Genomic DNA, 27,801 nt, shown 5'->3' with positions numbered 1-27,801 from the left:
GGAAAGCTGATATTACGTGTGAAGATTACAGACAAGCTTTATCTAAGGAAATCTGGCTCTCGAAGTTCTGAGAGTTGTGCCTCTTCGGTTTTCGAACAAGCAATCCCGTCGAGGATCTGACTCTCGAGATTCGGAAAGCGGTGCTACTCCAGTTTTTGAGAAAGTAATTATGTTGGGAGTCTTTTCTCGAATGTGAGTAAAGGTTGGACGTTCTTGCCAACCTGTCTTGCCGCAAAACACGGAGGTCGACACACATAGGGACTTTCCAGTTGTCAAGCAGTGGTGCTGTTCCTTTACCCTTATGGGTAATAGTAGGGTAGCTGGAACTTCGAAATTCTCGTGCCTAAACTTTGTCAGAGATCTTTGACAAAGTTATATGTGGTACCCGAGGAGTTGATGGTGCATATGGAGAGCGGTGATTGAACAGTAAGATTCACGTGCTTTCTACTTCACCAGAAATCTTCGACAGATTGCCCGTAATTTCCGCAAAGCTGAGTGTGCATGTGACAGGTGCTGACGAGGCTGAAAAAGCAGGTGCTTCTTCGATTTCTGAGATCGGCCCTTGTGGTCTCTGAGCAGCCCAGCTTTTGAGAAAGCAAACGCCTCTTCGATTTCTGAAGCTCCGTCGAGTGCAGATTTTTATAGAGGCTGGCATTAAGTTCCACAGCACACTTGAATCTCTACCAGTAGAAGCTCATTTCTTGCACTTCTAAGATCTTGATTTGTCTGACCTCTTCCCTCTTCAACACATTTGAAAATGTCTGGACCCTCCGACCGTCGTTTTGACTTGAACCTTGGAGAAGAGACAGCCACGCCTTCTCCAGACAACATATGGCGCCCATCCTTCATATCCCCTACTGGTCCTCTTACCGTTGGGGATTTTGTGATGAAGAATGATATAACCGCTGCAGTGGTGGCCAGGAACCTTCTCACTCCCAAAGATAACAGACTACTTTCCAAACGGTCTGATGAGTTGGCTGTTAAGGACTCTCTGGCTCTTAGTGTTCAGTGTGCAGGTTCTGTGTCTAATATGGCCCAACGCCTATTTGCTAGAACCCGCCAAGTTGAATCATTGGCTGCTGAAGTGATGAGTCTCAAACAGGAGATTAGAGGGCTCAAGCATGAGAATAAGCAGTTGCACCGGCTCGCCCATGACTATGCTACAAACATGAAGAGGAAGCTTGACCAGATGAAGGAATCTGATGGTAAGGTTTTACTTGATCATCAGCGGTTTGTGGGTTTGTTCCAAAGGCATTTATTGCCTTCGTCCTCTAGGGTTGTACCTGGTAATGAAACTTCAAATGATGAACCTCCAATGCCTCCTCCTTCTGGGGTTTTGTCAAGTACTGAGACTCCGGATAACCACCCTCCGGTGCTTTCTCTTTCTGGGGCTCTACCGACTGCTGAGACTTCCCCTAAGCAACCTTTGTGAAGGCTCCCTTTTGTTTGTTTATTTTGACTCATGTATATGTACATATTTGTGGCTTATCGAAAATATTAATAAATAAGCTTTGCTTCATTTCAACATATTGTGTTAAATACACCAAAGCCTTCTTCATAAAGTTCTTTGAATTTTTGCTTTTGTTGAAACCTGTATTGTTGAAGCTTTGTGAGTGAAGCATGTAGTTTGAGGTAGTGTTCCCTTAATTTCCCGAGTGAGGAAAACTTCTCGGTTGGAGACTTGAAAAATCCAAGTCACTGAGTGGTTGTGAGACTGCCGAGTATCAAGGTGCAGTAGCATATGGTGGGAGTCCCCCAAGTCTTCAGGCGAAGAGAGTTGCCGAATGAGGTGTCTCGCGTGTTACTAATTTGTCAAAGTAACGAATCCTTGTTTCGATGTCACACATTCGTATATGCTTTATCTAAAAATATTTCCAACTTTTGTGTGTTTGATGCTGCATGCTATTGACTAGACAAGATCAAGTGCAATTAGTAGCTTTTCTCTCTTTTTCATCTTTTCTTTGGTGGAATTGCTTTTCGTTTCCACTAATCAGCCTGAGTGGATGCAAGATAACACCATTCTCTATAGCTCAGATTGCAAAGTCGTCTTCATGAAAGTTTTTCCTTATCTTGTGAACTACAACATATCCAAATTTGAGATCCATCGGAGTAGTACAACTTCAGAAATCCAGGTATGATGAATGACTGGTTATTATTTTTCTGTCAACCCGTCAGATTTGTTGTGAGCTTCGAAACTCCATTTTCTCTTGTTCAGATCGGTATGCTTTCTTCATTGAAGTTGTTCCGCAGCTCGTGAACTACAACATATCCAAATTTGAGATCCCTCGGAGCAGTATAACTCCAGAAATCCAGGTATGATGAATGACTGGTTATTATTTTTCTGTCAACCCGTCAGATTTGTTGTGAGCTTTGAAACTCCATTTTCTATTGTTCAGATCGGCATGCTTTCTTCATTGAAGTTGTTCCTCATCGACTCTTTCATAACATATCAAAAATTCAGGATGAACTAACGGTTAAATATTTCCAGATCTTCGAAACATCACAACAGCTTCGAAATCTGCAAGAAGCCGACTATCATGTTTGGAGCCTCAACACTTTAATTTCCGTCACTCAAACAGAAACGATTCCTTCTTGAAAGTTGTTCATCTGCTCAAGAACTAGAGGGTGTCCAAAATTCAGCTCCATTGGAGAAAAGCAGCAGCTGCAAAAATTTGATAGAGGAAAGGAGGCGAAGCTTTGTTGGATTTCTAGGCTGGGGAAGATTCCAGTTTTTGTAGCAACTTCAGTACTGGTGAATTGCTTGTATTTTTGTCCATAACTAAATTTTGGACTTTGAATTATTATTTGATCTATTATAATATGTTTGGGAACATATATAAGTGAATAAATAAGAAGGAAGATTTTGGGCCCTTGTGGGTGTAAAACAAAAAATGTTTATGTTTACCCAAGTGTTTTTGTACAAGTTCAAGGGCATCTTGGGTTTTGTGAACAAAATTTGTTTATTTGGAGCAAGGTTTTGTGTTGAAGCTTTGTAGGTGAAGCTTTGGTGTTGAAGCTTTCTAGGTGAAGCTTTGATGGTGAAGCTTTGTAGATGAAGCTTTGTAGATGAAGCTTTCTAGGTGAAGCTTTGATGGTGAAGCTTTGATGGTGAAAGTATGTAGAGGGAGCTTTCTAGGTGAAGCTTTTTTAGGTGAAGCTTTGTAGGTAAAGCTTTTTTAAGTGAAGCTTTTCGGGTGAAGTTTTTTGGGTGAAGCTTTGTGGGTGAAGCTTTTTAGGTGAAGCTTTGTGGGTGAAGCTTTGGAGGTGAAGCTTTTCGGGTGAAGCTTTTCGGGTGAAGCTTTTTGGGTGAAGCTTTTTAGGTGAAGCTTTGTGGGTGAAGCTTTGGAGGTGAAGCTTTTCGGGTGAAGCTTTTTGGATGAAGCTGTTTTTTTTTTTTTTTTTTTTTTTGGCGCTTGACACGGTCTTCATTTGCTTGTTTTGTAGTGACTGTGGAAGACGGATTGCTTTCTGATTGAGAAGGGTTCCGGCATCGCTTTGCACCATCTTCATGTGGGTAATATAGGAACTTCCTTATGTTTTGATCATGCATGTAGTGATAGAATTTGTTTCTTCTTATTGTAGATGTCAGAGCCTGGAAGTTCTAGTGATGAGGGCTCTTCTAGCTTTAGCTCTAAGTCTGAGTCTGCAATGTCGGAGTCTTCAGGGTCTTTGTTAGAGTCTGGTACTAGAGAAACATTGGATGATCTTCCCAACCGTCAAACTTTAGCTATTGCTAGTTCTTCCTCCATGGCGTTGGGTGAAGGGGTTGTTTTTGATGCCATACCCATAGTTCGCTCTGAGTTCACAGCAGACCATCTAAAGAATAACTTGTTAGATAATGAGAAGCAGGTTGAGGCGCTAAGGCAGTCATGTAATATCCCTCGTAGTGTAGGGATACGTTTGGTACATGATGAAGAATGGCCTTCTGAGCCTCCCCAGGGTCATGTTATGTTCTACACCCAGATATTACTGACTTTAGGGGTGAGACTACCTTTACATCCGTGGTTGCAAAAGATGTTATCTTTGATCGGATATGCACCTGGGCAACTCAATCCTGGTTTCTGGGATACTTTGATTGGATTTTATATCATTTGGATGGAGTGTGGGTTGTGTGAGCCTTCCTTCCATCAGTGGCGTTACTGTTACAAGATGCGCCCAGCAAAATCATGCACTGGTTATGCCGAGTGTGCATGTCGGAGTGAGAGAGAGCGTATTGTGTATGGTAAGAAAAAGGCATACTACACATGGAAAAACCGTTTGTGCTTTCTGTATAATGATTGGGAGTATGATAAGGGTGTCACGCCTGAGCGACGTGTGCTTACTCACTTCCAGACTGTAGGTTGTAACGTATCAACCGTTCGTACTATTTGCTATTTGTTGTGGTCTTTTCTTGCTTCTAACACTTTGCTTCATGTAGTGACGCGGGGCACCATCAAACTGTTTGGGCAGGAGCTATCTGACATAGAGAAGGTGTTGAGGGTGCCCAAAGAGGATAGACACTTAAGCAAGCTACGACCCTTATTTCGTCGGTACGGTTTCCAACCCTTAGTTTCCGAGAGCCAGGGACGATCGAGTAAGTTGTATCCTTCATGTAAACTTTGCTCTTTTCCTTACTTTATTTGGAAAGTTGTATTTCTTATTTTGATTTTCCTTATGCAGTGGAGAAGGTAAGCAAGAAAACAGGGACTAGCACCCATAAAAGGAAAGCACCAGTGTTAGTTCCTTCGGAAGACATCCTACCGCATAAGAAAATTCATAAGTTCCGAGGGGAACCATCCGTTAGACCTAAGTCCCAAGATGGGGTCCTTAAGGGGCCTGCCTTTAGGAAGACTGGAGTTGAGGCCGTTGAAAATGCTGCTGCCGTAGTTGCAGGAGAAGGGAGCCGACTGTTGCCTCCTCCTCTTACTATGGAGCACACTGTCCAGGAAAGTGATCCTGGTTCCCGCCATGAGGGGAAAGGCAAGGAAAGAGCTGGCAGTGTCCCGTGGAAGGACTTGAGGGTTGCCACGCGGCCAAAGGATTTTGAGGATATCAACAATTGCTTGGCAGGGCGTCGATTTGCCTTCGATGAGCTCGGAGAGCCCTTAGCTAAGGATGAATCGGATTGCGACCGGATGTTGAAGCTGTCTTCATATGTGAGTGTTACTTTGTCATTTCCTTACTTTTTCCTCTTTATTGTCATTATTTAGGTAGTGATGATCGTCTTGCCATGCAGGTCATGGCCGAGTATCACGACAGACTGCAAGAGGTTGAGCGGTACAAGGCAAAACTGAAGGAGAATAAGCAGCTTGTGGACGAGGCCCGAAGGAATAAGGGACTTTTGACTCAGGCTCTCCAACTGAAGGACGAAACCATGGAGAGCTTGAAAAGGCGAAATGGTGAGAACCTAAGGCTTAAGAAATTGTTTGAGGCAACTAAAAAACAGTTGGAGGTGGCTACCTTGGAGGTATCCAAGGTTAGGGGAGAATTTGATGGTGCCTTAGTTGAGATTTCTGAACTGGAGAAGAGCATTCCAACTGAAAGGGAGGCTGCTGTGCAAGAATACTTAAGTTCTTCGACCTTTCATCTTGCTATTAAACCCTACTGTGCTCAAGAAGCTCGCTTTGAAAAAAGGAAATGGATGGCCGTCCTTGATCGTTATGATGATGGGAGCATTCTTCTAAAATACCACGAAGATATAGATGAGCATCATCGAAAGGGCGAGACATTTGTCCTTGCTGTTGATCCTAGCAGCGAAGATGAGTCTGATAATGAAGGTAATGCTGATGCACAGACTCAGCATGGTGAAGAGGATCTTGGGGATGCAGAGGATGATGGTAGGACGCGGAGTGATACTGCCAGGGGTTCGGCTTCAGATGAGAAGGAATAGCAGTGTCTTTACTATCTGCATGTATTCTGGATGTAGTAGTCTGATGTGTGTATAACATGTGCCCATGTTATAAGCTTGAGAGTTTTGGATTTTAGGTGTTTATGAGTGTTTGCACTATTATTAATGCATGTTTGGCTATGTATGAATAGATCTATTGTTTGGATATAAGCCATTGTTTGGTTGTTCCTTTCTTTGTATAGTCTTGTCGACACATACTTAGATTTTGTTTCGTGTTGGATATATCTGCTTTGAGGTTTCAACACTTGAGTGTTCCCTTGCTATGAATGTAAAAGAGTGAGGGCTGAGTTGGCTAAATTACCTCTTTATTGAATTCATTGCCAAATGGCCTTCATTACATAGGATGCCGAACGGCTATAGCTCAACACTTGTACATCGTGAGTCTATTTGTAGTAGTACTTCAAGTGATCAGCGTTCCATGGATGGCCAAGGGTCTTGCCATCGGAGCTTCTAAGTGTGTAAGAGCCAGGGCGACTGATGCCAATGACTTCATACGGTCCATCCCAGTTTGGACTAAGTGTGTCTTCACTCGGGACTCTGTCGCAGAGTAATCTTTTCTTTAAGACCCAGTCTCCTATTTTGAAAGAACGAGGCTTGACCCTAGAGTCATAATAGTTGGAGATGCGCTGCTTGTAGGCGACATTCCTCAAGTGAGCTTGGTTTCTGTGTTCCTCGACTAAATCCAAGTTGAGGGTGAGTTGTTTGTCATTTTCACTTTGAATGTAGTTCTGGACTCGGAATGTTGCTTGCTCGAGCTCAACAGGGACAACCGCCTCTGTGCCAAAGGCAAGTGAGAATGGAGTTTCTCCTGTTGAAGTCCGATATGAAGTGCGATATGACCAAAGAACTTGGGGTACAAATTCTGGCCAACAGCCTTTAGCTTTGTCCAAGCTGGTTTTCAAAGTGCGCTTGATTATTTTGTTGATGGCCTCAACTTGTCCATTAGACTGGGGATGAGCTGGAGAGGCAAAGCATAAGTTGATGTTGAACTTAGAGCAGAACAACCTGAACTTCTTGTTGTCAAACTGTCGCCCATTGTCAGTGACTATCGCATTGGGAATGCCGAATCTACAAAGGATGTTCTTCCACACGAAGTCTTCTATCTTTGCCTCAGTAATGGTTGCCAAGGGTTCTACTTCGGCCCACTTTGTGAAGTAGTCCACTGCAACGACTGCGTAACAGACTTTGCCCTTCCCTGCCGGCATTGGGCCGATCAAATCAAGTCCCCACTGGGCGAAGGGCCAAGGGCTGATCATAGGAGTAAGAGGCTCTGGAGGGGAATGAGGAATAGTTGCATATCGTTGACATTTGTCACATGAGCGGGATACTTTGATGGCATCCTGGTTGAGTGTTGGCCAGTAATATCCTTGGCGAAAAGTCTTGTGTGCTAGGGACCGAGATCCAGCATGATCTCCACAGACTCCCTCATGTATTTCCCGAAGGACGATTTCCGCCTCGGCAGGCGTAAGACACCTTAAGTATGGCAGGCTAAAACCTCGCTTATAGAGTTGATCATTGATGATCAGGTAGCGGGTAGACTTGTATCGAATTTGCTTAGCCTGGACTTTATCATTTGGGAGGGTGCCATGAGCAAGGAAATTATAGATCGGGGTGATCCAACTATCCCCCTGTTGTAAGTTGCATACTTCTGCGGCCATGGTGCTTGGTGTTGCCAACAGTTCGACATGAATTTTTCTTCCAATCTTGTCTTCCACAGCTGAGGCGAGGCGAGCCAGGGCGTCTGCATGACTGTTTGCCGCTCGAGGAACTTGGGTGATCTGGTAGTGGAAGTGCTTGAGCAAAAGTTGTGTTTGCGCAAGATATGCTGCCATGGAGCTGTCCTTAGCATCAAAGTTGTTGGTAACCTGGTTGACCACTAATTGGGAGTCACTGAAAATATCAATTTGTTTAACCCCGAGGTGTTTGGCCAAACGTAATCCTGCTAGAAGGGCTTCATACTCGGCCTCATTGTTTGATGCCTTGAATTTGAAACGAAGAGCATACTCCATTGCTACTTTGTCGGGCGTAGTCAAGACTAGTCCCGCTCCACAGCCCTGTTGGTTGGATGAGCCATCAACATACAGACTCCATGCTGAGGTCGTTGATTCTACTTTCTGAGCTTCCGATGGTAATGAAGCTACTGCTTCAGGTGTAGAAGCAATGTCAACAGGATATGTGAAGTCGGCGATGAAATCTGCTACTGCTTGACCTTTTTCGGCTGGTTTTGGTTGGTAGGAGATGTCAAACTCACCCAATGCTATCGCCCATTTGATCATTCGCCCAGACGTGTCAGGACTCTGGAGTATCTGTCGAAGAGGGTGATTGGTAAGCACGATGATGGCGTGTGCTTGGAAATAAGGGCGAAGTTTCCGAGCAGACATGACCAATGCTAGAGCTAATTTCTCAATGTTGGAGTATCGTGTCTCCGCATCTTGTAGGGCCTTGCTAGCGTAGTAGATGGGCCGTTCGACACCACTGTCCATTCGAATAAGAACAGAACTGACTGCTGAAGCCGAAACCGATAGATAGATGATGAGAGTGTCACCAACTTCTGGTTTGGAGAGCAGAGGGGCTTTACTCATGTACTCTTTGAGGTTCCTGAATGCCTTGGCACATTCCTCCGTCCATGTAATGTACTTCTTATTTCCCTTGAGTGCTTTGAAGAAAGGAGCACATCTGTCTGTGGCCTTAGAGATGAATCTGGTTAAGGCTGCCACCTTGCCAGTAAGGCTTTGGATGTCTTTTGAAGTTATTGGCTCTTTCATGTCGAGGATTGCTTTGATCTTTTCAGGGTTAGCTTCAATGCCTCGTTGGCTAATCATGAAGCCTAAGAATTTGCCAGAGCCCACGCCGAAGGCACATTTGTTGGGGTTCAACCTCATTCGATACCTCTTTAGAATGGTGAAAGTTTCAGATAGGTTGGTGATGTGTTGGTCAGCATGTTTGCTTTTGACTAGCATATCATCAACGTAAACTTCCATGTTCTTCCCAATTTGTTCGGCGAACATTGAATTGACCAGTCTCTGATAAGTTGCTCCTGCATTCTTTAGGCCGAAAGGCATGACTTTATAGCAATATAGTCCCCTGTCAGTAATGAAGGCCGTGTGTTCTTGGTCTGAGGGGTTCATGAGGATTTGGTTGTATCCTGAATAAGCGTCCATAAAGCTCAAGAGCTCACACCCTGCCGTAGAGTCTATAAGCCTGTCAATAAGAGGAAGAGGGAAACTATCTTTCGGACACCCTTTGTTTAGGTCGGTGTAGTCAACACACATTCTCCACAAGACCTTTTGAAGCGAAAGACTTTCTTTGGTCGGATTTTTCCTAACAAGGACCACATTTGCTACCCATGTCGGGTAATTGACTTCGCGGTCAAAGCCTATGCCTTTGAGTTTTTCAACTTCTGCTTTCATTGCCTCGTATCGTTCAGCGTCATAAGATCTTCGCTTCTGTCTCACCGGCTTGATCTTGGGGTCAATACTCAAACGATGACAGATGACATCGGGAGAGATGCCTGGCATGTCCTCGTATGACCAGGCGAAGACTTCAGTGTTCTCTTTCAAAAAAGATATCAATGCTAGTGACAATGTGGTGCCAATATTCACCATGCGGTCTGGATGATCTCTTGAGATAGGTACCTTCTCCAACTCTTCAGCAGGTTGGGCTTGCTGGGTGAAAGAGTCATCTCGAGGATCATCGGGTTGATTGTTGCTATCAGGAAGATCCAAGGTCGCTTCATCTAGGCTGGTCTTTGTGACTTGGTCATGTACAGACAGGGTTTCCTTGGGTCTGGGCAAGTGTTGTTGCTTAACTGAAGTGTTGTAACATGATCGTGCACTAAGCTGATCTCCTCTGATGTAGCCGTTGCCATGGTGGGTTGGAAATTTCATCAACAGCATATGCGTGGATACCATAGCCTTGAGATCATTGATGCATGTGCGCCCAAAGATGACATTGTATGCCGTTGGGCAGTCAACCACTAGGAAGTTAGTGGTAATGGTAGCCGTGTAAGGGCCTGTACCAATAGTAAAGGGTAAATGTATGCTCCCTAAGGGTTGCACGATATCACCGGAGAAGCTTATCAGAGGAGAAATCGAGCGATCGAGCAAGTGTTCAGCTACACTGAGTGCCCTGAAAGCTTCGGCAAACATGATATTGACCGAAGCCCCTGTGTCTACGAGGATTCGTCGAACATCAAAGTTGGCTATGTGAGCCTCCACGATCAATGGGTCGTTATGAGGGTAGATGATGCCTCTTTCTTCCTCAGGGTAGAAACATATCGGATCCCAGTTAGGTTTTTGATACTTCCCTCCCCTGATGTCTTCCACATGAAACACTTGGTGACCAGGCCTCAGACTTCGTTCACTGTTTTTCATGGCCCTATTGGAAGATTCAGATATGGGTGTGCCGCCGCTTATGGAATATATGACATTCACCTGGCGTTGGTTACGGTTATCCCTTTGAGGGTGAAGAAGGAATTGATCAATTTTTCCTTCTCGTGCCAAAGCTTCAATACGATCACGGAGGATGATACATTTCTCGCTATCATGGCCGTTATGCTCATGGTAGCAACAAAACATGCCAGCGTTATTCGGGGGCGTGTAATCTGGGTGCCTCGGCTTTGGCTTTGGTATCAGGTGAGCTATGCTGGGGTAAATGGCCGCGCATGTGGCATTCAAGGGCGTGTATGTCTCATACCTTGGGGTAGGGGGTATCTTGACGCAGATTTGACCCACTGCATTGACTGCCTGGGGGCGAGCGTTATTGTGGCGATACCCTTGGTTATCGGGATAGTGTCCCTTACTCTTTTTACTGAAAGGAGAGTGGTGAGGATGGAAATCCTTCCTCTTGCCTTGAAATTGATATGTCTGTTGATTCGGTGAAGCATTATGCAAGGCATGGGGAGGTGCCACTGCTGTTTGGAAAGTCGAGGTCTTCTCATTTAGGTGAGTCTGGCTTCCACCTCCCACTTGTTGATAAAGGATGGTTGTAGGGGGTTTCTCCTGATATGTCTTTGCCTCGGCGGAGGCATGGTTATAAGCCTGCGCCATCACCTCAGAGTAAGTCTTCCAAGTATTGGCATTGATCATGTATTTAAAGAAACAATCACGTAGGCCTGCCGTGAAGGCTTTGAGGGCAGTCTTGTCGTCTGCCTCGGCACACCGGAAGTATTCATGGCTGAAGCGGCCAGCATACATACGTAATGACTCGTCTGGCTTCTGGCGGATAGTGTACAAGTCATCTGCAGAGTGCAAGCGATCGGTTTGGAAAATGTGTTGGGAAACAAATAGTTTCCTCAATTCCTCAAATGAGTCTACCGTCTCAGGTGTAAGACGACAATACCAATTTAGAGCTCCACTAGAGAGGGTGGAGGGGAAGAGAAGACATCGCTCTTCGTCGGTGTGCATCCGGTATGCCATGGTGGACTCAAAGAGGTTAAGGTGCTCAATCGGGTCCTCTTTTCCAGTATAAAGTTGCAAGCCAAGCTTTTGCTTTGTCTTTGCTTGAAGGGAGGTGTTGAGGATCCTCCTTGTAAGAGGGCCAGGCCTGGGTTGGTTCCAGTCAGGTATTTCAGCCTGACGTTCAGCCTTCAACTTGTTTACTTCCTCAAAAAGTTGTAGGACAAGGGGGTCCTGAGCGGAGTTATGTGTCACTGGAGCTTTCTTTCGTAAATCTCCATCTCCTATTGGAATTAGGAAGGTTTGATCAAGGGCATGTGATTTTTCCCTGGACTCGCTGTACTGGCTTCCAGGGTATGTCTGTCGGAACACCTCTGAGTCCCCTGTACCCTCATGTCTCTCTAGGACTTGTTGCCCCTTCCCCAAATTGGTGGCCGGCTTGGGCCGTGGCAGGGGACCGAGTCTCTCAGAAATCCTTGGGTCATTAATCTTTGAGCTTATATGGATGGAATTCTCTCGACGTTGCTTCAGGAAATCCCGACAATCGCGAAAGACGGCTTTCGATCCTTTTGCCCCTTCAGCAAAGAGGTGTCTCCATCCACTTCTCATGGTTCGGGTCGAAGCAACTGGGTTAAGAGAAGCCTCATGTTGATTATCAAGTCGAGGGGTAATCTGTTCCCTATCAGGGATATCTATGTCGAATGCATGTGACCCTCCATGTTGGAGGGCACCCAGTTGATGGTTGACTTCCACGGGGGCAACAAGCTCGCGTGTCTGAGCTTGCCTAGCTTCGTGGAGTGTCTCGAAGAGCTTCTCATATTGCTCCTGGAGGACCTCATTCCTCATTGCTATCTTGTTGTTCTGAGCTTCCAACTCATCGACTTTAGCTTGAAGAAGAACTCGTTTTCCTTCCTTCTTTCGTTGTTTCGCACTATGTGCAAGGGGGGTGTCATTCTGTGTGTTGTGGCTTCCTTCGCTTCCCATGTTGGAGAGGGATGCCTGATCAAAAGAAAGTGTACGAATGATAGAAACCAGCTTGACACAGCTGAAGAGAGTAGGAATAAGTGTCGTTTCCCACAGACGGCGCCAAATGTTGATGCACAAAATCAGCGAAGACTTTGGTACAACAGAAAGTGTCAGGTTTTGTGACCTTCGCTTGGTTGCTTCGGTCACTAGTGAGGATAAGTACGTAAATGAATAGAGACAGAGAAGCAAACACAGGATGTACGTGGTTCACCCAGATTGGCTACGTCCACGGAGTAGAGGAGTTCTTATTAGTAGTGAAGGGCTTACACAAGTACAAAGGATCAAGCTCTCAATTTAGTGAGTTCTTGTGAATGATTTAATCCAAAATGGCATTAGGCCATATTGTGGGGGAATGACCCCTATTTATAGAAAAACTTGTAGCTTTGTCACATTGACATGTGTCATGTTATGATTGGTTCTTGATGTCGACACGTGCTGCGCTCTGATTGGCTTCTAATCTTGACACGTGTCGAGTAGTGATTGGCCTCCTGGTCGGAGGGGAACTCTTCTGGGTCCTTGACAGTATAGCGTTGGCCGGTGCTCGGTAGTTTCGGGATTGGTCAAGTATGGTACAAACAAACTTTTATCTCCATCTCTTCCTTTACTTTTGTTCAATTAATCAATAATAAGATCGTACAAATCTAATTAGCAAAATATATAGACGGAGTGCTTACAATTTTGGGATGATTGCAACTGTTTTGGAGATACAAAATGTCCTCACATTTGGTGGTTGCATATTGCCATGACGGATTGACCAAAAAATTTTCATAACAAATAACATTGTAAGATCAATTTGCCAAAGGGTCTCGGATGGTTAACTCAGAAAGTATTTAAGGGAAATTGAATGTAGTAGATAGTTCTGAGTTCAACTTTTCGTTATCACTTTCTTTGTGCAACTCGACTATTTATAGAGGAAGAAGTCTATAAATCATTAGCTTGCAAGGCTAGGCAAGTTGATGTCACTTGGTACTAAAGTTTAGTGATATTCATCTTTAACTTATTATGAGTGAGAGGTCTTAGCTAGGTTCAATTCTCACTAAAAGCGAATTTGAACCATATTAATAATAGCCCATTGTGAGGCTTAGCCCACTCATCCACCATTTTAGTGTAAATAACATCGTTTATTAAAAAAAACAAAAAGACTAGGCAAGTTGACCGGCGAAGCAGTCTTCCTACCGGGCGGAGGGTGTATCCCTTTGCAGATGACCGGCCTAGGCAGAGTTATCTAGAGGTCATTGACTCGTTCGTGGACTCAGACATGCAAGAGATAATCTTGGCGAACATGGAATCAGGCGGGAGAGTACTTTGACATGGTAGAGACTCGGTAGAGCATTCTCATGCATGCTTAGGTGCCATACGGAGAGAGTTGCGAGGGGTAGACGCATGTCTCTGTTCAAGGGACATGATGTCTGCTTCGTCCATTAGGGTTGAGATAGCAGTCTGCTTGCAATGTCAAGGGTAATCTAGGCATATTGAGCTCATATCAACATGACACACTTTGGTTAGACAATAGACATGGTTAGTTTGTCTTCACAAATTCACATTATAAATTTAAAAGAATATACGATTTAAACTTGATAACAATTGGCGGCTTAATTAATATAGTAATATATATCTTCACTTGTAAATGAAAAGTTTGAATTTTGTAGATGATAAGTTTGATACTAATTTATTCTCTTACCTTTTAGTGTACATATACTATTGCATTTAAAAACCAAAAAAATTTAATTCTATAAATTGTAATGACACAAACCAATGTGGAAAATGAGTCAAACCATATGGACCAAAAATGTAATTTAACCATATGCGCGTGTTGAATGAAATTACTAAATTGCCCTTAAAATCCCTAGAAGTCCTCGTTCCGGCTACTATTTATTCTTTCGCTGGTCTAATCCTCTCTCACTCGTAGACTCGCCGCTGGTTGGAATTTTCTCTCTCCTTCTCGGTGCATCTCCTTGTCTCATTTTCAGACGAGTTACTCACTCACTCTTGAATTTTCTTTTCACCAGATCAGAAATCTCTCACTCTCGAATTCTCTTTGCACCGGATCAGAATCTCAATCTCAATTTTAGCCAAAAGTTAGAGGTACGAAAATCATACATTTTATATAGTCAAATGAGTTATTCATTTAGATTTGGTTTATTGATGATTGTTAATATGGAAAATTTCTAGTCTGAAAACTCATAAGAATAAAAAAATCCTTAATCTAAGCTACATTCTGTTTTGTTTAACTTTCTTTTAGCTACATTGATTTTTTAATACATAGATTATTAGATTAGCATGATGATGGCCATATTTGCTTAAAATAAATCTTAAAAAACAGGAATATTTTAAATTTCACTTTGTTGACGATTTGATGTGAGAGCAGTGGATTGTTTTTTTTATTGATTATTCATTTTTCGTATCAAAAGAAATTTTTTATTTAATAAACTATAAGATAATTATATGTGTTCCTCTTAGGAAGATGAGCAATGCACTTTCCCGATTACACTGTTGGGTAACAATGGGAAATCTGCTAGAAGATATTGATATTTTATTAAGGTAGTTTAGTCAAAGTAGTTTTTGAGATTGGCATAACTCTTCATTTTAGTTTCTGAAATTTAAAATCGATAGAAATGGTCACTGAATTTGTCTATTATCAATCATTTTGATCATTTCGTGAAAAAATTATGTGACCAAAATGATAAAAATACCCTCAAGTTAATAAATAACGGGACAAATGATTTGACAAAAAAATGAGAGTATTTTTGTAATTTTGGTCATTATTTAACAGAGATTTTTCTTGGAATGACGAAAATGATTGACTGTGGGCTAACTCGGGGATTAATCTATCGATTTTAAATCTTAAAAATCAAAGTACGAAGTTATGCCAATTTCAGAGACTATTTTACCTAAAAAGCCTTTTATATATTAATAGGGATAAAAAATATTATACATTAATAGGGATAAAGTTGAAGGAAAGAAAGTGGAATATGAAGATATTGTAGGTATAATTGGTCTTTCAACATTAAATAAGGACAATTTTGTCATAATATTTATAATAAATGTTAATTAATGTTCGAAGAAACAAATTAACATAGAGGCTCAAGGGTTTGTTTTCCCTATATTCAAACATTTATTATATCGTTTGTTCAAAAAAAATAAAAAAACATGTGAAAAGAATTTATCTTTCCCAAGCCATTTTCCTCACCAATCAAACACAGCCTAAGTGTACACCATGCATAAGACATCATAGAAACAAAAGTAGCAAGCCTAGCACCCAAAAACAGTCGAACTAACAACTAAAAATCTCGCATTACTAAAAAATGATTGAATTAGAAAAGGTAAACTTTAGAGGGAGGATTATAGGAGAAAGATTGGGTTGACAAAGGGATAGAAAAAGAAAAAAGGGAAGATAGGATCAATTTAACTTACATAAATAGTTAAATACTCGGAGTCTATTAGTGCATTTATTTCAGATTTATCAATTTTAACGATTTACAATGAGCATTGTGGTACACTCATATGCAGATGGCGCACGGCTACCACCTGAGAAGTAGGAGGAGGAGGAGGAGATTGGACCCCAAACCAGAAGAACCAAAGCTTCCCTTTGAAATCATTATTGAGATTCTGAGCTGGTTGCCGGTAGAGGCATTACTCCGGTTCAAGTGTGTCAGCAAAACATGGTGCTCTTTGATTGAAGAATACAACTTCATTTTAAAGCACATGAAACGGGTCAGTCCTATCCATCTACAGTTTCGACTTAAAAGCGAAAAGAACCATGTAGCCCCTTACTTTGATTCAAATTACGAGGGCATGGGACGTGTTGCTGGGATGTTTCTGGAGAAGCATATTACTACTCACCTTTGCCGCATCAGAAATCCGGCAACCCGCCGAGTACTCAACTTGCCTGAAGCTCATAATGGTGCGAGAAGAATGTCATCTGCTTTCAATTTATCGACTGGTGAGATCAAAGTGGTAACTTTATATGTCGAGAACAATGAATTAGGGTTTCAAATTATGACCGTTGGGAAAGATGAGAAGTGGAGACCCTGGACGCACCCAAATCAGGGTTTGCTCAAGGAACAAGGCAGAAGGGTAGTGAGATGTAATTTTTTTGCAGCTGAAAAGATGAATGGTAGGGTTTGTTATTCTGCCGAGTTTATGAAAAGAGATGGCCAAGATCTGTCAATATTAGAAGTCCAACGCCTTGATCTGGTGGATGAGTCTGTCTTAACAGCAACCCTACCTCAGGGAGTTTTTCCCGATTTGAACAAAGTTTGCGTCATCAATTGGAACAAGCATGTGGCTGTGGTTGAGATAGTAAATGCCACCCTTCATGCCTTGGTGTGTGAAGACTCCAAGGAGAACAAATGGAGCCCGAAAAAGATCGTTGTTCCGTTGAAGTTTATGGAGAAAATACTTCCACCTCTTCAGGAAGGTCGAGATGTGATCATTCCGGTGAATGTTGATGGTGATGACTTCAGTTTCTATTGTTTTCAGGGAGAACAGTCTTTTGTGTACAACACGAAGATGCAGAAGGCTAAGTATTTATACTCTGGTGTGGATCGTTGGACTGCTCATAGGCCAAGCTTGATGGGCTTTAAGGGAATGAGGCTGGAAGAGGAAGCAACTACAAGTGCAGCTAAGATTGAGGAGTAACTGGGAGCATTTCAATTACAGTGTTATTTTTCTATGCTCTTCGTTAAGAATGTTGTTATGTTAATTTCTAGATGATGTTCTTCTTTAAGAATGTTGTTATGTTAATTGAATTTGAACCTTTTAGTTATCCAGTTGTTGCATATAACATATAATTTTGTCCCGGGGGGCCGCCGCAATGGGTTAAAGAGGAATGCTTTAACTAATAGAGCAATCCACCATTTGCAACAGAGCATATGATTTAAACTTGATTACTACTAGTCACTTATTATTACAATAGTAAAATATCTTAATTTCGTAAATATCAAGTTTGATACAAATTTATTTCCTTACCCTTTAGTGTAAATATATCGTTTTACAAAAAATAAAAAAAACATTATTGAAATTGAAACTAGAGTAAATTTACTAAAATTGAAATAACACAAACTGAAGTGGAAAATGAGTCAAACCATATGACCAAAAATGTAATTTGTGTGTTGAATGAAATTACAAAATTGCCCTTAGAACTCCTTTTTTGACTCTTATTTATTCTTTCATTGTTCTAATCCTCGCTCACTCTTAGACTTGCTGCTCTTTCTCCGTCTGGGCGTATCTCCTTGTCTCATTTTTAAACGAGTTACTCTCTTCCTCTCAAATTTTCTTTATGCCCGATCATAATCACAGTCTCAATTTTACCAAAATTTAAAGGTACGAAATGCATACAATTTTTATAGCACAACATGAACACAAATTTATGGAGAAACTTCTGCCTCTTCCTGAAGGTCAAGGTTTGATCATTCCAGCGAGTGTTGATGGTGATGAGTTCAGTTTCTATTGTTTTAAGGAAGAAAACTCGTATGTGTACAACACGAAGACGCAGAAGCCTAAGTCTAATCATTTTGGTGTGGATCCTAGGAGTGTTCATAAACCAGTTTGATAGGTTTTAAGGGAATGAGTCTGGAAGAGGGAGCAACTACAAGTGCAACCTAGATTAAGGAGTAACTGGAGCAATTATAATTTTGATTACATTGTTATTTTCCATGTTCTTCGTTAAGAATGTTGTGGGTATGCCCTGCGTAAGTGTTTTCAGCTCGAGGTTATGGGTATATCCAAACGCTAGTGGTGAGAACAACTAATATTCCTTAAACCTTTTGGAACAAATTATAACTTATAATTTGTGGTTTGAGGCTTTGAGCACTTATTTGGCTTGGTTTGTCACATGGGAAGTCCATCACTAATCAAATAATTTTGGATTTTGTCACATGCATTAAGCACTACTCATATTTTTTTAATCAGTTAAGATCTGAAGACTTCTAACATTGAAAAGAGAAATATCGTTAAATTAACATGTTTGATTGTTAAAACTACCTTACAAATTTAAAATAAACATCTACTTCGAAACAGCTATGAAATTAAAGGAATGTGTATGAGGTCAGAAAGAGTGTTCAAATCTTTTTTTTTTTTTTTTTAAATTTTATTCAGAAAATCTTACAATGAGGAGTTTGCACTGAGGAAAGCAGGGGTACCTTTGACAAAAACAATTGAGAACAGGGGTAGTAAAGTAAAATCGCATCCTTATTTCAAAAAACGAAAATAAAGACCGCCGCTTTAACAAGAAGACTCAGAACTTTGCAACGGTCGACCGTTCTCATTCCTCCCCATCTCCGAAGATCAGAATCCGAGAAGAGCAAGGTCTATCTCCAAAATGACGTCGTTTAAGGTACGCTTCCTTCTACGAATCTATGCAAGAAATTATCGTTTCCAATTAATTCTTTATAAATCGAATTATTCGAAGGATCGATTCAAGTAGGGATGCTTTTTGAAATTTGAATTTTACTGTTCATACAAAATCGAAGTTCTTTTGAAAAAATTAGGGTTTAGCTTTCAGAAATTAGGGGTTTCTTTTCTGGAAGTTGTTTTCTTTTGAATTTTAGCTTGAATTGATTGTAATTCTCTCTGTCTTTCAAGAAACTGGATCATCGACAGAGCGCTGTGACACTTCAAGAGAGAAGCAAAATGTTGGCTGCTAAGGTCAGAAAGAAAGCCTAAGATTTTCGATTCCCGGTTAACTGTTTTTTATTTCTTTCTCTGGTGTTTCTTTTGGGTGAAATGATTCTAACATCTGCGAAACCTGCTTGGTTTTTCTCAAATTTTCAGCCAAAATTCAGCGTAGGACAAAATCGGGTGGGAAAAGACAACTCGACACGCTCTAGTGGTGCGGAACCGCAATTCTTGGTTCTTCTGCTGGTTTAAAGTTCTTCTGGTGGTGATTTATTGATTTCTGACATTATATTTCGATTTTTTAAGCAGTTGGTGTCGCAAGTTTTAAGGTTTATACAGAAAGTGACACTGCTAAAGCTGATGCCGGGAGCAGGTAATTGTAGTTTTAAACATGTGTAATTTCATTTCGATTATCGAATGTTATGGTTTTAATCAATATCTAAGTTGTTTTACAACATGAAGGTTTAGTTATTGGCAACCATTTAGATTGTAGGGGGAATTATATTTGTTTGCCCCTTTTAGTTTCAGGACTTATGCAGCAGTTAACAAAGTATCGACACAGGAGAATACAGCTGCTTTAAAGGTAACCAATGGCCTCCTCATTCGTCTGTTTTTTTGGTGGTGGATTGGGATGGAGTGTTATTTCTTGTGTAATAAGGAGTTTTTGTTTTAATTGTATATTTACTGCTCTCTTTCTGTAAATTGTTTTGTTATCAAGGCTGGTTTGAAAAGTATGGAGAAGCGAAAAGGCATACTTGGTAACTCGGCAGGTAAGGTTCAACCGGACTGTACTTGTTAGTTGAGTTACACATCTTGAATCAGTTCCTGCTTAAAATTCGTGTTGTCCTTATCTTAGCAAATGCAAATGTTGGAAGAAGAGCATTGGCCGATGTCAGCAATGTCAAAAGCAATTCTTCTAGGATTGTAGGGGGTGATGCCTCTAAAAAAATGTTGGTACCTTCTCATTTGCTCCAGTAGTTCCTCCATTTTGGGTTTTGAGCTAAGAAGTTCTAAGTTTGGGCTATCTTCAATGCAGGACTGGTAAAAGTGAGAGAATTAAATCTTTGCAGCGGTATGCATTTGATATCATAATATTTATTTGCGCTTGTGAGGTCAATACTTTTTGGCATATATGCATACCGATGGATATAACTATAGATGCTAATAAAGATGTGAGCAGGCTCAAGACCCTTTGATTTTGCATTAATTTAGTATTGTATTTTTTGTATCTCTTTAGGGTTTCAGTGGGTACAGGCGTTAGGACTTTGAATTTATCATCAAGGAGATCCTTCCTGGTAAGAATGCTAAATCCTAGCATGCCTTTTCCTGTCCATGTTTTGCTTCTTAAGGGTCAACTCAGTTTGTTGTTTCGACTGTCCCGTTGTATGTTTGACAGCACAAAGACAGGGTTTTATTTTTCTAGAAAGGCTTAGCAAGTATCAATGCCAATCATTTTCATATATTGCAATATATTCTTCCAATTGCAAGTATTGATTATTTTGTAACTTCTATCAGGGAAAAGGGCGAGAAAGCCCTAGCCAAGCTACTTCTAAGTTACAGACTTCCAAGAGAGGTAACTTTAATACATCCAAAATGTGGTTATCCCAGATTAAACAATACTGTTTGAAAATCTTCCATTATGCACAAACTCTAGGTATTAAAGACTTGAAGGCCCCTTCAGAGAATCAAGGGACCAAGGCTATTGGTCTAAACCGTGAGTCTGATGTTACCTATGGCAGGTCTGAACAACCTTTGTTTTCCACCTTTTTATTAGAAATTAGAATTTGTGCCACAATTTTTTTGTTGTGCCTTCAAAAAATTCTTCTCTGGCTCCTATGCTTATGAAACTAAACATATATAAAGACCCTTGATTAGATTTCTTTTCCTTCTTCTTTTTTTCAGGAGCACTTCTTATACTTCGTTTAAGCTGCTAAGGTATCTGATATGCAAAGCATGTTTGTTTATTTACTGTGAATAAGATGTGCATCTGTTATTGACGTATTTTCTATTTCCCCTCTCCATTATAAAGGAAATCTCTGCCAGTGCTAAAGGTCAACCCTGAACAAGCAAGTATTCCAAAGGTTGGTGTGATATATTATATTTATGGTCTTTGGTTTAGTTTAACTTGAGTAGGATTATAAGTTGGACATTTATCTTTTTCTGTTCTCCTGCTTGTAGGACAATGCTGGTACTTCTGAAAATTCTGGAAGGAAAAGTGAGTGTAATGGTAAGATGGCGTGAATTATTTAATTTGACAAGTGCATGGCACAGGATGTCTGACCAAACGGCATTTTGGAATACAGTTAAGGTTAAAGTTGGCAAGAAAGTAGCATCTAGAGTAAACGCTAATGCTAGGAGCCATCTGTTGAGGAATCGAGTGAGTGATGGCTTTGTGATTATGTAAGTGACAGTGATCCATACTACTAGTTTTCTTTCCCACTTAAATCCAGTTAAAAGATTTTGCTGATGTTGCTCCTTATTCCATTAAATCTCATTTTGTTTCTGAATGAATGGACTGGCAATATCTTTCTTGCATTTTTATGGATAGGATTGTTTGTTCTCAAAACATACAACAGCAGATGCATTTAGAAGTAGAACTATAAGGGAGTAAGACAAAGAACATGTATTCTGCAGTTCACCCCCAAATTCTCTGAAACTTGTGGCTCCTCCCAGTTATTTCATTGAATGATCATTTAATCTTTCATGTCTTAGTTAAACAAGGGTAAGCCTCCTATCTATTAATAATTTGCATGTGCTTTGAGATTGCAGGGGTCAACGCAATTCAAATGCTCGTGTATTGCCAAGAAATTCTGTCAGGGTAAGTGTAATCAGATATAGAACTCATGTCCCACCTCACCCAAAGGGGAAAAAATTAATGTCATTTTGTTGGACCAGTTGTGACATATAGTTGCTCGACCGTTGTCTATTTCAAACAGTAAAACACTTCCAATTGCATTGCCATATTTTCTTTTCAGTACTTGAAACAATCTGTCAATGTTTTTACATCATTTGGTCTCTGAAATCTGTTGAATCTGTGTTATTGCTCAACACAGCAACCGTATTGGCATCAACTTGAAGCTTCATGGCAGTGCATTCATTTTATCATTTTACCTGAGTGATTGCTTTACATTATTATATTTTATTTAGTGTTCTGTACATTATCTCAGGTATCTATAAATATGAGAATACTGCATCATCCTGACTTTGTTTCTTGGCATGTTAGATCTATATGAAATCAATGTACATTCTACTTATATTCCCTTTATTTTTATTATGATCCAGCCAACTTTGTCCACACTGAAGGCGCATGAGTCGCAAAGGACTTTGAAATCCAAGGGTGCATCAGGTCCAAACAAATTAGTTTCTGCTGCTGCAACTTCATCCAAAACTGAAAAAGTCATTACGGCTTTCCTTCCTGATAATGTTAAGCATGAAGCCACTCAGGTAGAGCTCCCATCTGAAGAAAACAGCAGACAGAGTGCTTCAACTATCATTTCCAGGAGAAAGTCAAATAGGAGGAGATCTTACACATCTCTACTTATGACCGGATCAAAGGTTGGGGCTTACCATGTTCTAGTGATACCTTTATTCTTATTTGTGGACTTTAATCACACTTATACCTAATTGCAGTTACTAGAGGAACGTGTTGAAGCTATGAAGGAGGAAGAACTACCAAGCATTGATGATGATTGCAATCAACTGGAAGTTTCCGATTATGTTGATGAGATCTATCAGTATTACTGGGTTTCTGAGGTAATTGTTATGCTCTCTCTAATACCATTGATTTCATCTTAGTCTGGTAAGGATAGTAGGCTTCAAAATTTTCTTCATACTTTCAACAATTTACCTCCCCCATGATAAAAGGGACTCAATTCATGCTGGCCTTCAGTAGCATTGTCCATAGGTCTTGTCAAGTTTTTGTTACGTTTCTCCATTTTACTTTCATGATTGTCTTATGGGTTGAAAGACTATATTTCATGTAGTTCTAGTTCTTTCCCGTTTCCGCTTTCTGGCTCCTCTCCAGCAGTTCGAGTTCTGACTTCTTGGATTTTTTACATTGCTTTTCAACTGCAGGCACAGAATCCACCTCCAGAAAATTTGTTGTCGATTCAGGCAGACATTACTCCTCATATGCGAGGCATATTGGTCAACTGGTTAATTGAAGTACTGATTTTACCTTTTGATAAACTGTCATGTTTTTTTTTTCTTTTCGTCTTGCTTAGTTCAATTTTACATTTCATCAGCTGGCTGTCCCCTTGATTTTGCTGTGCTAACTTTTTTGTTCATCCGGGAACAGGTACACCACAAATTTGAGTTAATGCAAGAAACTCTTTATCTCATGGTGACATTGCTCGACCAATATCTTTCTCAAGTCACAGTTAAGAAGGATGACATGCAGTTAGTTGGTCTCACTGCACTCTTGTTGGCATCAAAGTATGAGGACTTTTGGCATCCGAGGGTAAATATTAGTATCTCAACTCGTATGCATTTTTCGTGATTTTCTTTCTAATTCTCTACAGCAAGAAAAATTACAGGTCAAAGATTTAATTAGCATCTCAGCTGAGACGTACACAAGAGCACAGGTGCTTGGAATGGTATGTGTTTTTCTTAGAACCGGGAAATATCCTGCTGCATTCTATAGTTCCCTTTTCACTTGTCCTAACAGTAAACACTGGATTTGCTCTTCAGGAGAAAGCTTTTCTTAAAAAGTTGAAGTTTCGTCTTAATGCACCTACTCCATATGTCTTCATGTTAAGATTTCTCAAGGCTGCTCAGTCGGAAACAAAGGTATACAAAACGGATAATTTGATTAGCGATTAACTCTATAAGTATAATGGGTTGAATACGACAGCTTAATGGAAGTATTAGTTAAGGATTGGATAACAATAAAGTCATATCTGAGTGAAACTTTAAGTTTGCTAACAGTCTGTTGCTTTGTGGACATTGCTGCAGCTTGAACATCTGGCATTCTACCTCATCGAGTTGTGCTTAGTTGAATATGAAGCTTTAAGGTTCAAGCCCTCGCTGCTGTGTGCAGCAGCGCTATATGTCGCAAGGTGCACCCTGCAGATTACTCCGGCTTGGACTCCACTGCTCTGCAAACATGCTCGCTATGAAGTATCCCAAATCAGGTACTTCTTTAAAACCTAAGTAAATAACTTTTGTTCCTTACCTAGTGATTGCTTCAGAATGAACTTTGACGATCGATATTTTGATTGTTGCAGAGACTGTGCAGAGTTGATCTTAAGATTTCACAAAGCTGCTAGAGTGGGACGTTTGAAGGTCACATACGAGAAGTACTCTAGCCCTGATCTCAGTGGTGTTGCAGCGATAAAACCCTTGGACGCACTTCCACTCTGATTGAGCTCAGAGGAGTGAAGATAACAATGCTAACAATTCGAGAGATATGGACTTCAGCATCATCTAGTAGACATGTTTTCCCCTACTGTTGTTGAAGCCTGTGTGGTAGGACTAAATTCTGCTTGTATATCGTACTCATCTTACCCGATTTAGGGCATCCATCAAGTTTGTCTTAAAGAAGCCATCTTCTGTAGCGCTCCTACTGATGGCATCTGTCTACTCTAGGGTTTTCTGGATTGTAAAATCTTTGTTCACTTGGTACCGCAGTTCACATCGGTATGTTGTGTTGCACGCGTTGATGTTACGAGCTCACAGGAGTGTTAACAATATGTAGTTGCTAGGAAATTATGATGTGAGAACTGAACATTGTTGTTGTAACAACTATTGTTGTGTGAATCTAGTTTCTTGTTAATGGTACGTACCATATTGCATTGATCAATCATTTTCTCCTTTTATCTGTTGATACATCTAAATTAGCTCTCAATTAACATTACATAATCTGATTTTAATGACTCATGCGTGCTTACGAAAGCAAACAAATTTCCCGATGAGCTTGAACTCAAGTTGCAAGGGTAGGGTGACGGTAGATCCTAGATTTGATTCCCGTTTCAAAGAAAAATCAAAACCAGTTCTCACATTGGACATAGCAGAACTGATTTTCGACTCAATAACCGGTTTATCTGCTCTGAAATGCACGAAATTGGCTTGTCCGGGATGCAGTTAGTTAGACAGCAGTTTCTGTTAAGAAATAAAGCTTAATGGATGATATCAAGCAGAACATTTTCCGAATGCTTGATAGGCTCGAAGTAAAGAAGCGAAAAGGTCACAAGTAGAGATGGCATTGAGGTTTTTGTACTACGGAAATGTAAATCTGGAAGAGATTAACATAACTCCGAGTAGAACATACGCATGTTTGATATTAGTGATGACAAGAAACTACTGATAATAGTGACCGGACCAGACAATCAAGCGATAAAGGAGGCAGAATCGATCATGTCAAGCAACATTATAAACGCAAAACAAATTTCATAAAATGAAGCAAGATTTCATATATAGTATACCGACCTGTATAAGCTCAAAAAATGTACCCTCGCTTCTTTGCCTCCACCACCACAAGAAGTATATTGAACTCTGCAGGATCTCCCTATGTATATACAACCTTGTTCTTCAGCAAAAACCATTATCTGCTATCTACCAACATATACAAATCGTAGTGCGCAAGTTCATATACGTTACTTATTCTACCGTATAGATTAATATCTGAAGTAGCTAATCAGCTGACCAAACCATCTTGTGGAAGCAAGTAACTATCCCGATTCAAAGTCCCCCTCACTGCTCGATAAAACTCCAACCACGAAGATGAGTACGCATCTGCAGGACCCCACAGAAATGTCAGGTTAGGACTTGCAGGGCAAGCTGCTACTAAGTCTAACACTGATGCAGCTGGTTTGAGCTTCTGTGGAAAGTTAAACGCCAAGTTATCGACTTTATGTTCATATATTTTGCCCCTTCGATCCAATTTATACCGCGAGGTGCCCTGAAACTGTCCTTTCGCTTCCCATGGAACCCGAGGAACACCCTTCATGTTCCATCTAATCAGTATCACATTCTCCGAAGGCTGCCAAATCCTATATACCTCGAGGGAGATATCGCGGAACAGAATCTTTCCATGAAATCTCAAAGCCCAGAAGATCAATTTGTAATTCTCAATGCCAGTAAATGTGTTCAAAGGATCCGTAAATGTTATATCATCCCTGAAATTCATCAAATTCCACAAATGAATCCAAAAAAATGTAACTCTACATTTCCAATAACATATCAAATGATTACATCCATCAAATTTCTAAAAATATCAAATTTCTTAACAAATTTACGAACTTCCTGACAAACCAAACACTATGAAGAAAATTTAAGAAACCCAGACGAGAAAATCACCTATAAATATTATAATTAAGGTCCTTGGAAAAAATCAAGGGGATATCTTCACGAAGCGTCCGTACGGCCAGGCCAAGATTGACATAAAAGTCGTCCCTTTGTTGCTTATCCTGCGCAACCCTGGAGGTGTTAAGCTGCGCACCCTCCGACAAAGTGGGCGTCTGTACGCTGGCGAGAGGAGAGAGGTGAGAGAAAGAAAAACTGGGTTTTGTCTGGGCAAGCGTTTGGTGAATGGGTTTTGCTTTGGTTTTGGTTTGGAGGAGTGGGGAGGAGGGAGAGAAGTTTGGTAGCAGAAAAGCCATTGCCTTCCCTGTTATTCTTCAATACACCTTCTCATGTGGAGAACTTTAGAGATAAAAAGGGAAAGGATTTGGAGTTCTAGAGAGAGAAAGGATGATTTTTGAGAGTTTTGTGTTCTCCGTGTGTGGGTTGGAAGAGAGCTTAATTTGATTTTGGTGTTGGTATATCAGACAAATTTTTTATTATAATCGGAATACAATATTTGTATAACGACATGTTAGATACCATCCGTGTGTCGATCAAAATCTCCGGTATATTGAGTGGTATTGAACGTGGCCATGAATGTGTCCTGTGTTCCGATTGATTGGAAGTGCTTCGATGTTGAAAGCGGACAAACTGAGAGAACTATTATTTGTGGTTCTTGCACTCTTTCCCCTTAACTTTGCTCTATTTCGTTTCAATTTTTCTTTGAAATCAAAGAGATGCAAAAATCTTGTTGCTCCCAAGCCCCTTCTCCCATAAATAACTTTGTTAGCATCTTAAATTTTTCTTATTACCCATTTTTCTTTGCAAATGTGAGGATGGTCGTATTTGTTAACAAGCTGAAATTTTTTTGCGCAAAGTTGAATATCAGAGACACGTGTTTAACTAGTTTAGTTAGAACATTATGTTTTCCATTCTACACTCAAGACCTTTCCTTTCTTTTCAACTTTTAGTTGTATTCTAATTTTTAATTCATTCAACGAAAAAGAATTGAAACCTAGGATTTATATCTCCAAGTAATTAAAGAATATTTTTTTCCGACATTCAAGGTCTTCCATTTGATTTTCTCCTCTATTAATATCACTTGTAAAAGGAAATAAAACATAAAATCCTAAACTTTCACATTGGCCATCCATCCTATAAAGAAATGAGAAGTTTCAACAATGAGATTGATGTTTGTTTCACGTTTCATGAGTATTGAATTCAAACACATGTTACACATAATAATATACTAGTATGCAATCTTTATCCAAATATCTCATAAGATCCAAACCTATTTAAGCGGTTGATTATCCTAGCGTATATGATCTTTCTCTTCGATCAACTACATCACAGGTTCAAACTTTCCTCAATGGTAATAACAAAAAAATGATCAAAACCCATTTTCTTGTTGGATGCTAGGAGGATAGAAATCGAAGAAGATAATGAAATCTTATCCCCAAAGGTCAAAAGACCAAATCTAAGTTAGAAATGTACAAGTACCCAATTGTCTATGAGGTGGACTCATGCCTAATTGTCTACCTTAGTTTGATTGGAATGTAGAGTACGCAATGACAAAACAAGATTTATTTTTAA

At 40.5% G+C, this 27,801-nt stretch overlaps 2 protein-coding genes across 3 annotated transcripts; one reads left to right on the top strand and one right to left on the bottom strand.

Annotated features, from left to right (window-relative positions):
* The first annotated feature begins 18,527 nt into the window (after positions 1–18,527).
* Positions 18,528–24,727, top strand: LOC126586752 (putative cyclin-B3-1). 2 transcript variants are annotated; one of them, XM_050251693.1, is made up of 24 exons: positions 18,528–18,646; positions 18,895–18,957; positions 19,084–19,141; positions 19,234–19,300; positions 19,450–19,510; positions 19,646–19,697; positions 19,784–19,877; positions 19,964–19,999; positions 20,165–20,222; positions 20,443–20,500; positions 20,582–20,666; positions 20,830–20,862; positions 20,957–21,008; positions 21,106–21,154; positions 21,231–21,327; positions 21,697–21,745; positions 22,210–22,482; positions 22,558–22,680; positions 23,002–23,091; positions 23,225–23,386; positions 23,463–23,522; positions 23,617–23,715; positions 23,881–24,059; positions 24,153–24,727. In XM_050251693.1, exons 1-24 carry the CDS (start codon positions 18,632–18,634, stop codon positions 24,286–24,288), a joined length of 2,049 nt encoding a protein of 682 aa, XP_050107650.1. In that variant the 5' UTR covers positions 18,528–18,631; the 3' UTR covers positions 24,289–24,727. The 2 variants fall into 2 exon arrangements, with proteins under 2 accessions (XP_050107650.1, XP_050107651.1); XM_050251694.1 differs by lacking the exon at positions 23,617–23,715.
* Positions 24,728–25,294: 567 nt separating this feature from the next.
* Positions 25,295–26,998, bottom strand: LOC126586754 (uncharacterized). Its single transcript, XM_050251695.1, has 2 exons — positions 26,224–26,998; positions 25,295–26,042 (listed from the first exon to the last, which is right to left on the bottom strand). The coding sequence occupies exons 1-2, from the start codon at positions 26,523–26,525 to the stop codon at positions 25,562–25,564; spliced, it is 783 nt and encodes a 260-aa protein (XP_050107652.1). The 5' UTR covers positions 26,526–26,998; the 3' UTR covers positions 25,295–25,561.
* Positions 26,999–27,801: the final 803 nt, after the last annotated feature.

The sequence above is a fragment of the Malus sylvestris genome, chromosome 10 (genome assembly GCF_916048215.2).
Source record: "Malus sylvestris chromosome 10, drMalSylv7.2, whole genome shotgun sequence".
Classification (NCBI taxonomy): domain Eukaryota; kingdom Viridiplantae; phylum Streptophyta; class Magnoliopsida; order Rosales; family Rosaceae; genus Malus; species Malus sylvestris.
The sequence above is the reverse complement of the archived record's forward strand: the minus strand, read 5'-3'. Positions and strand labels throughout refer to the sequence as shown.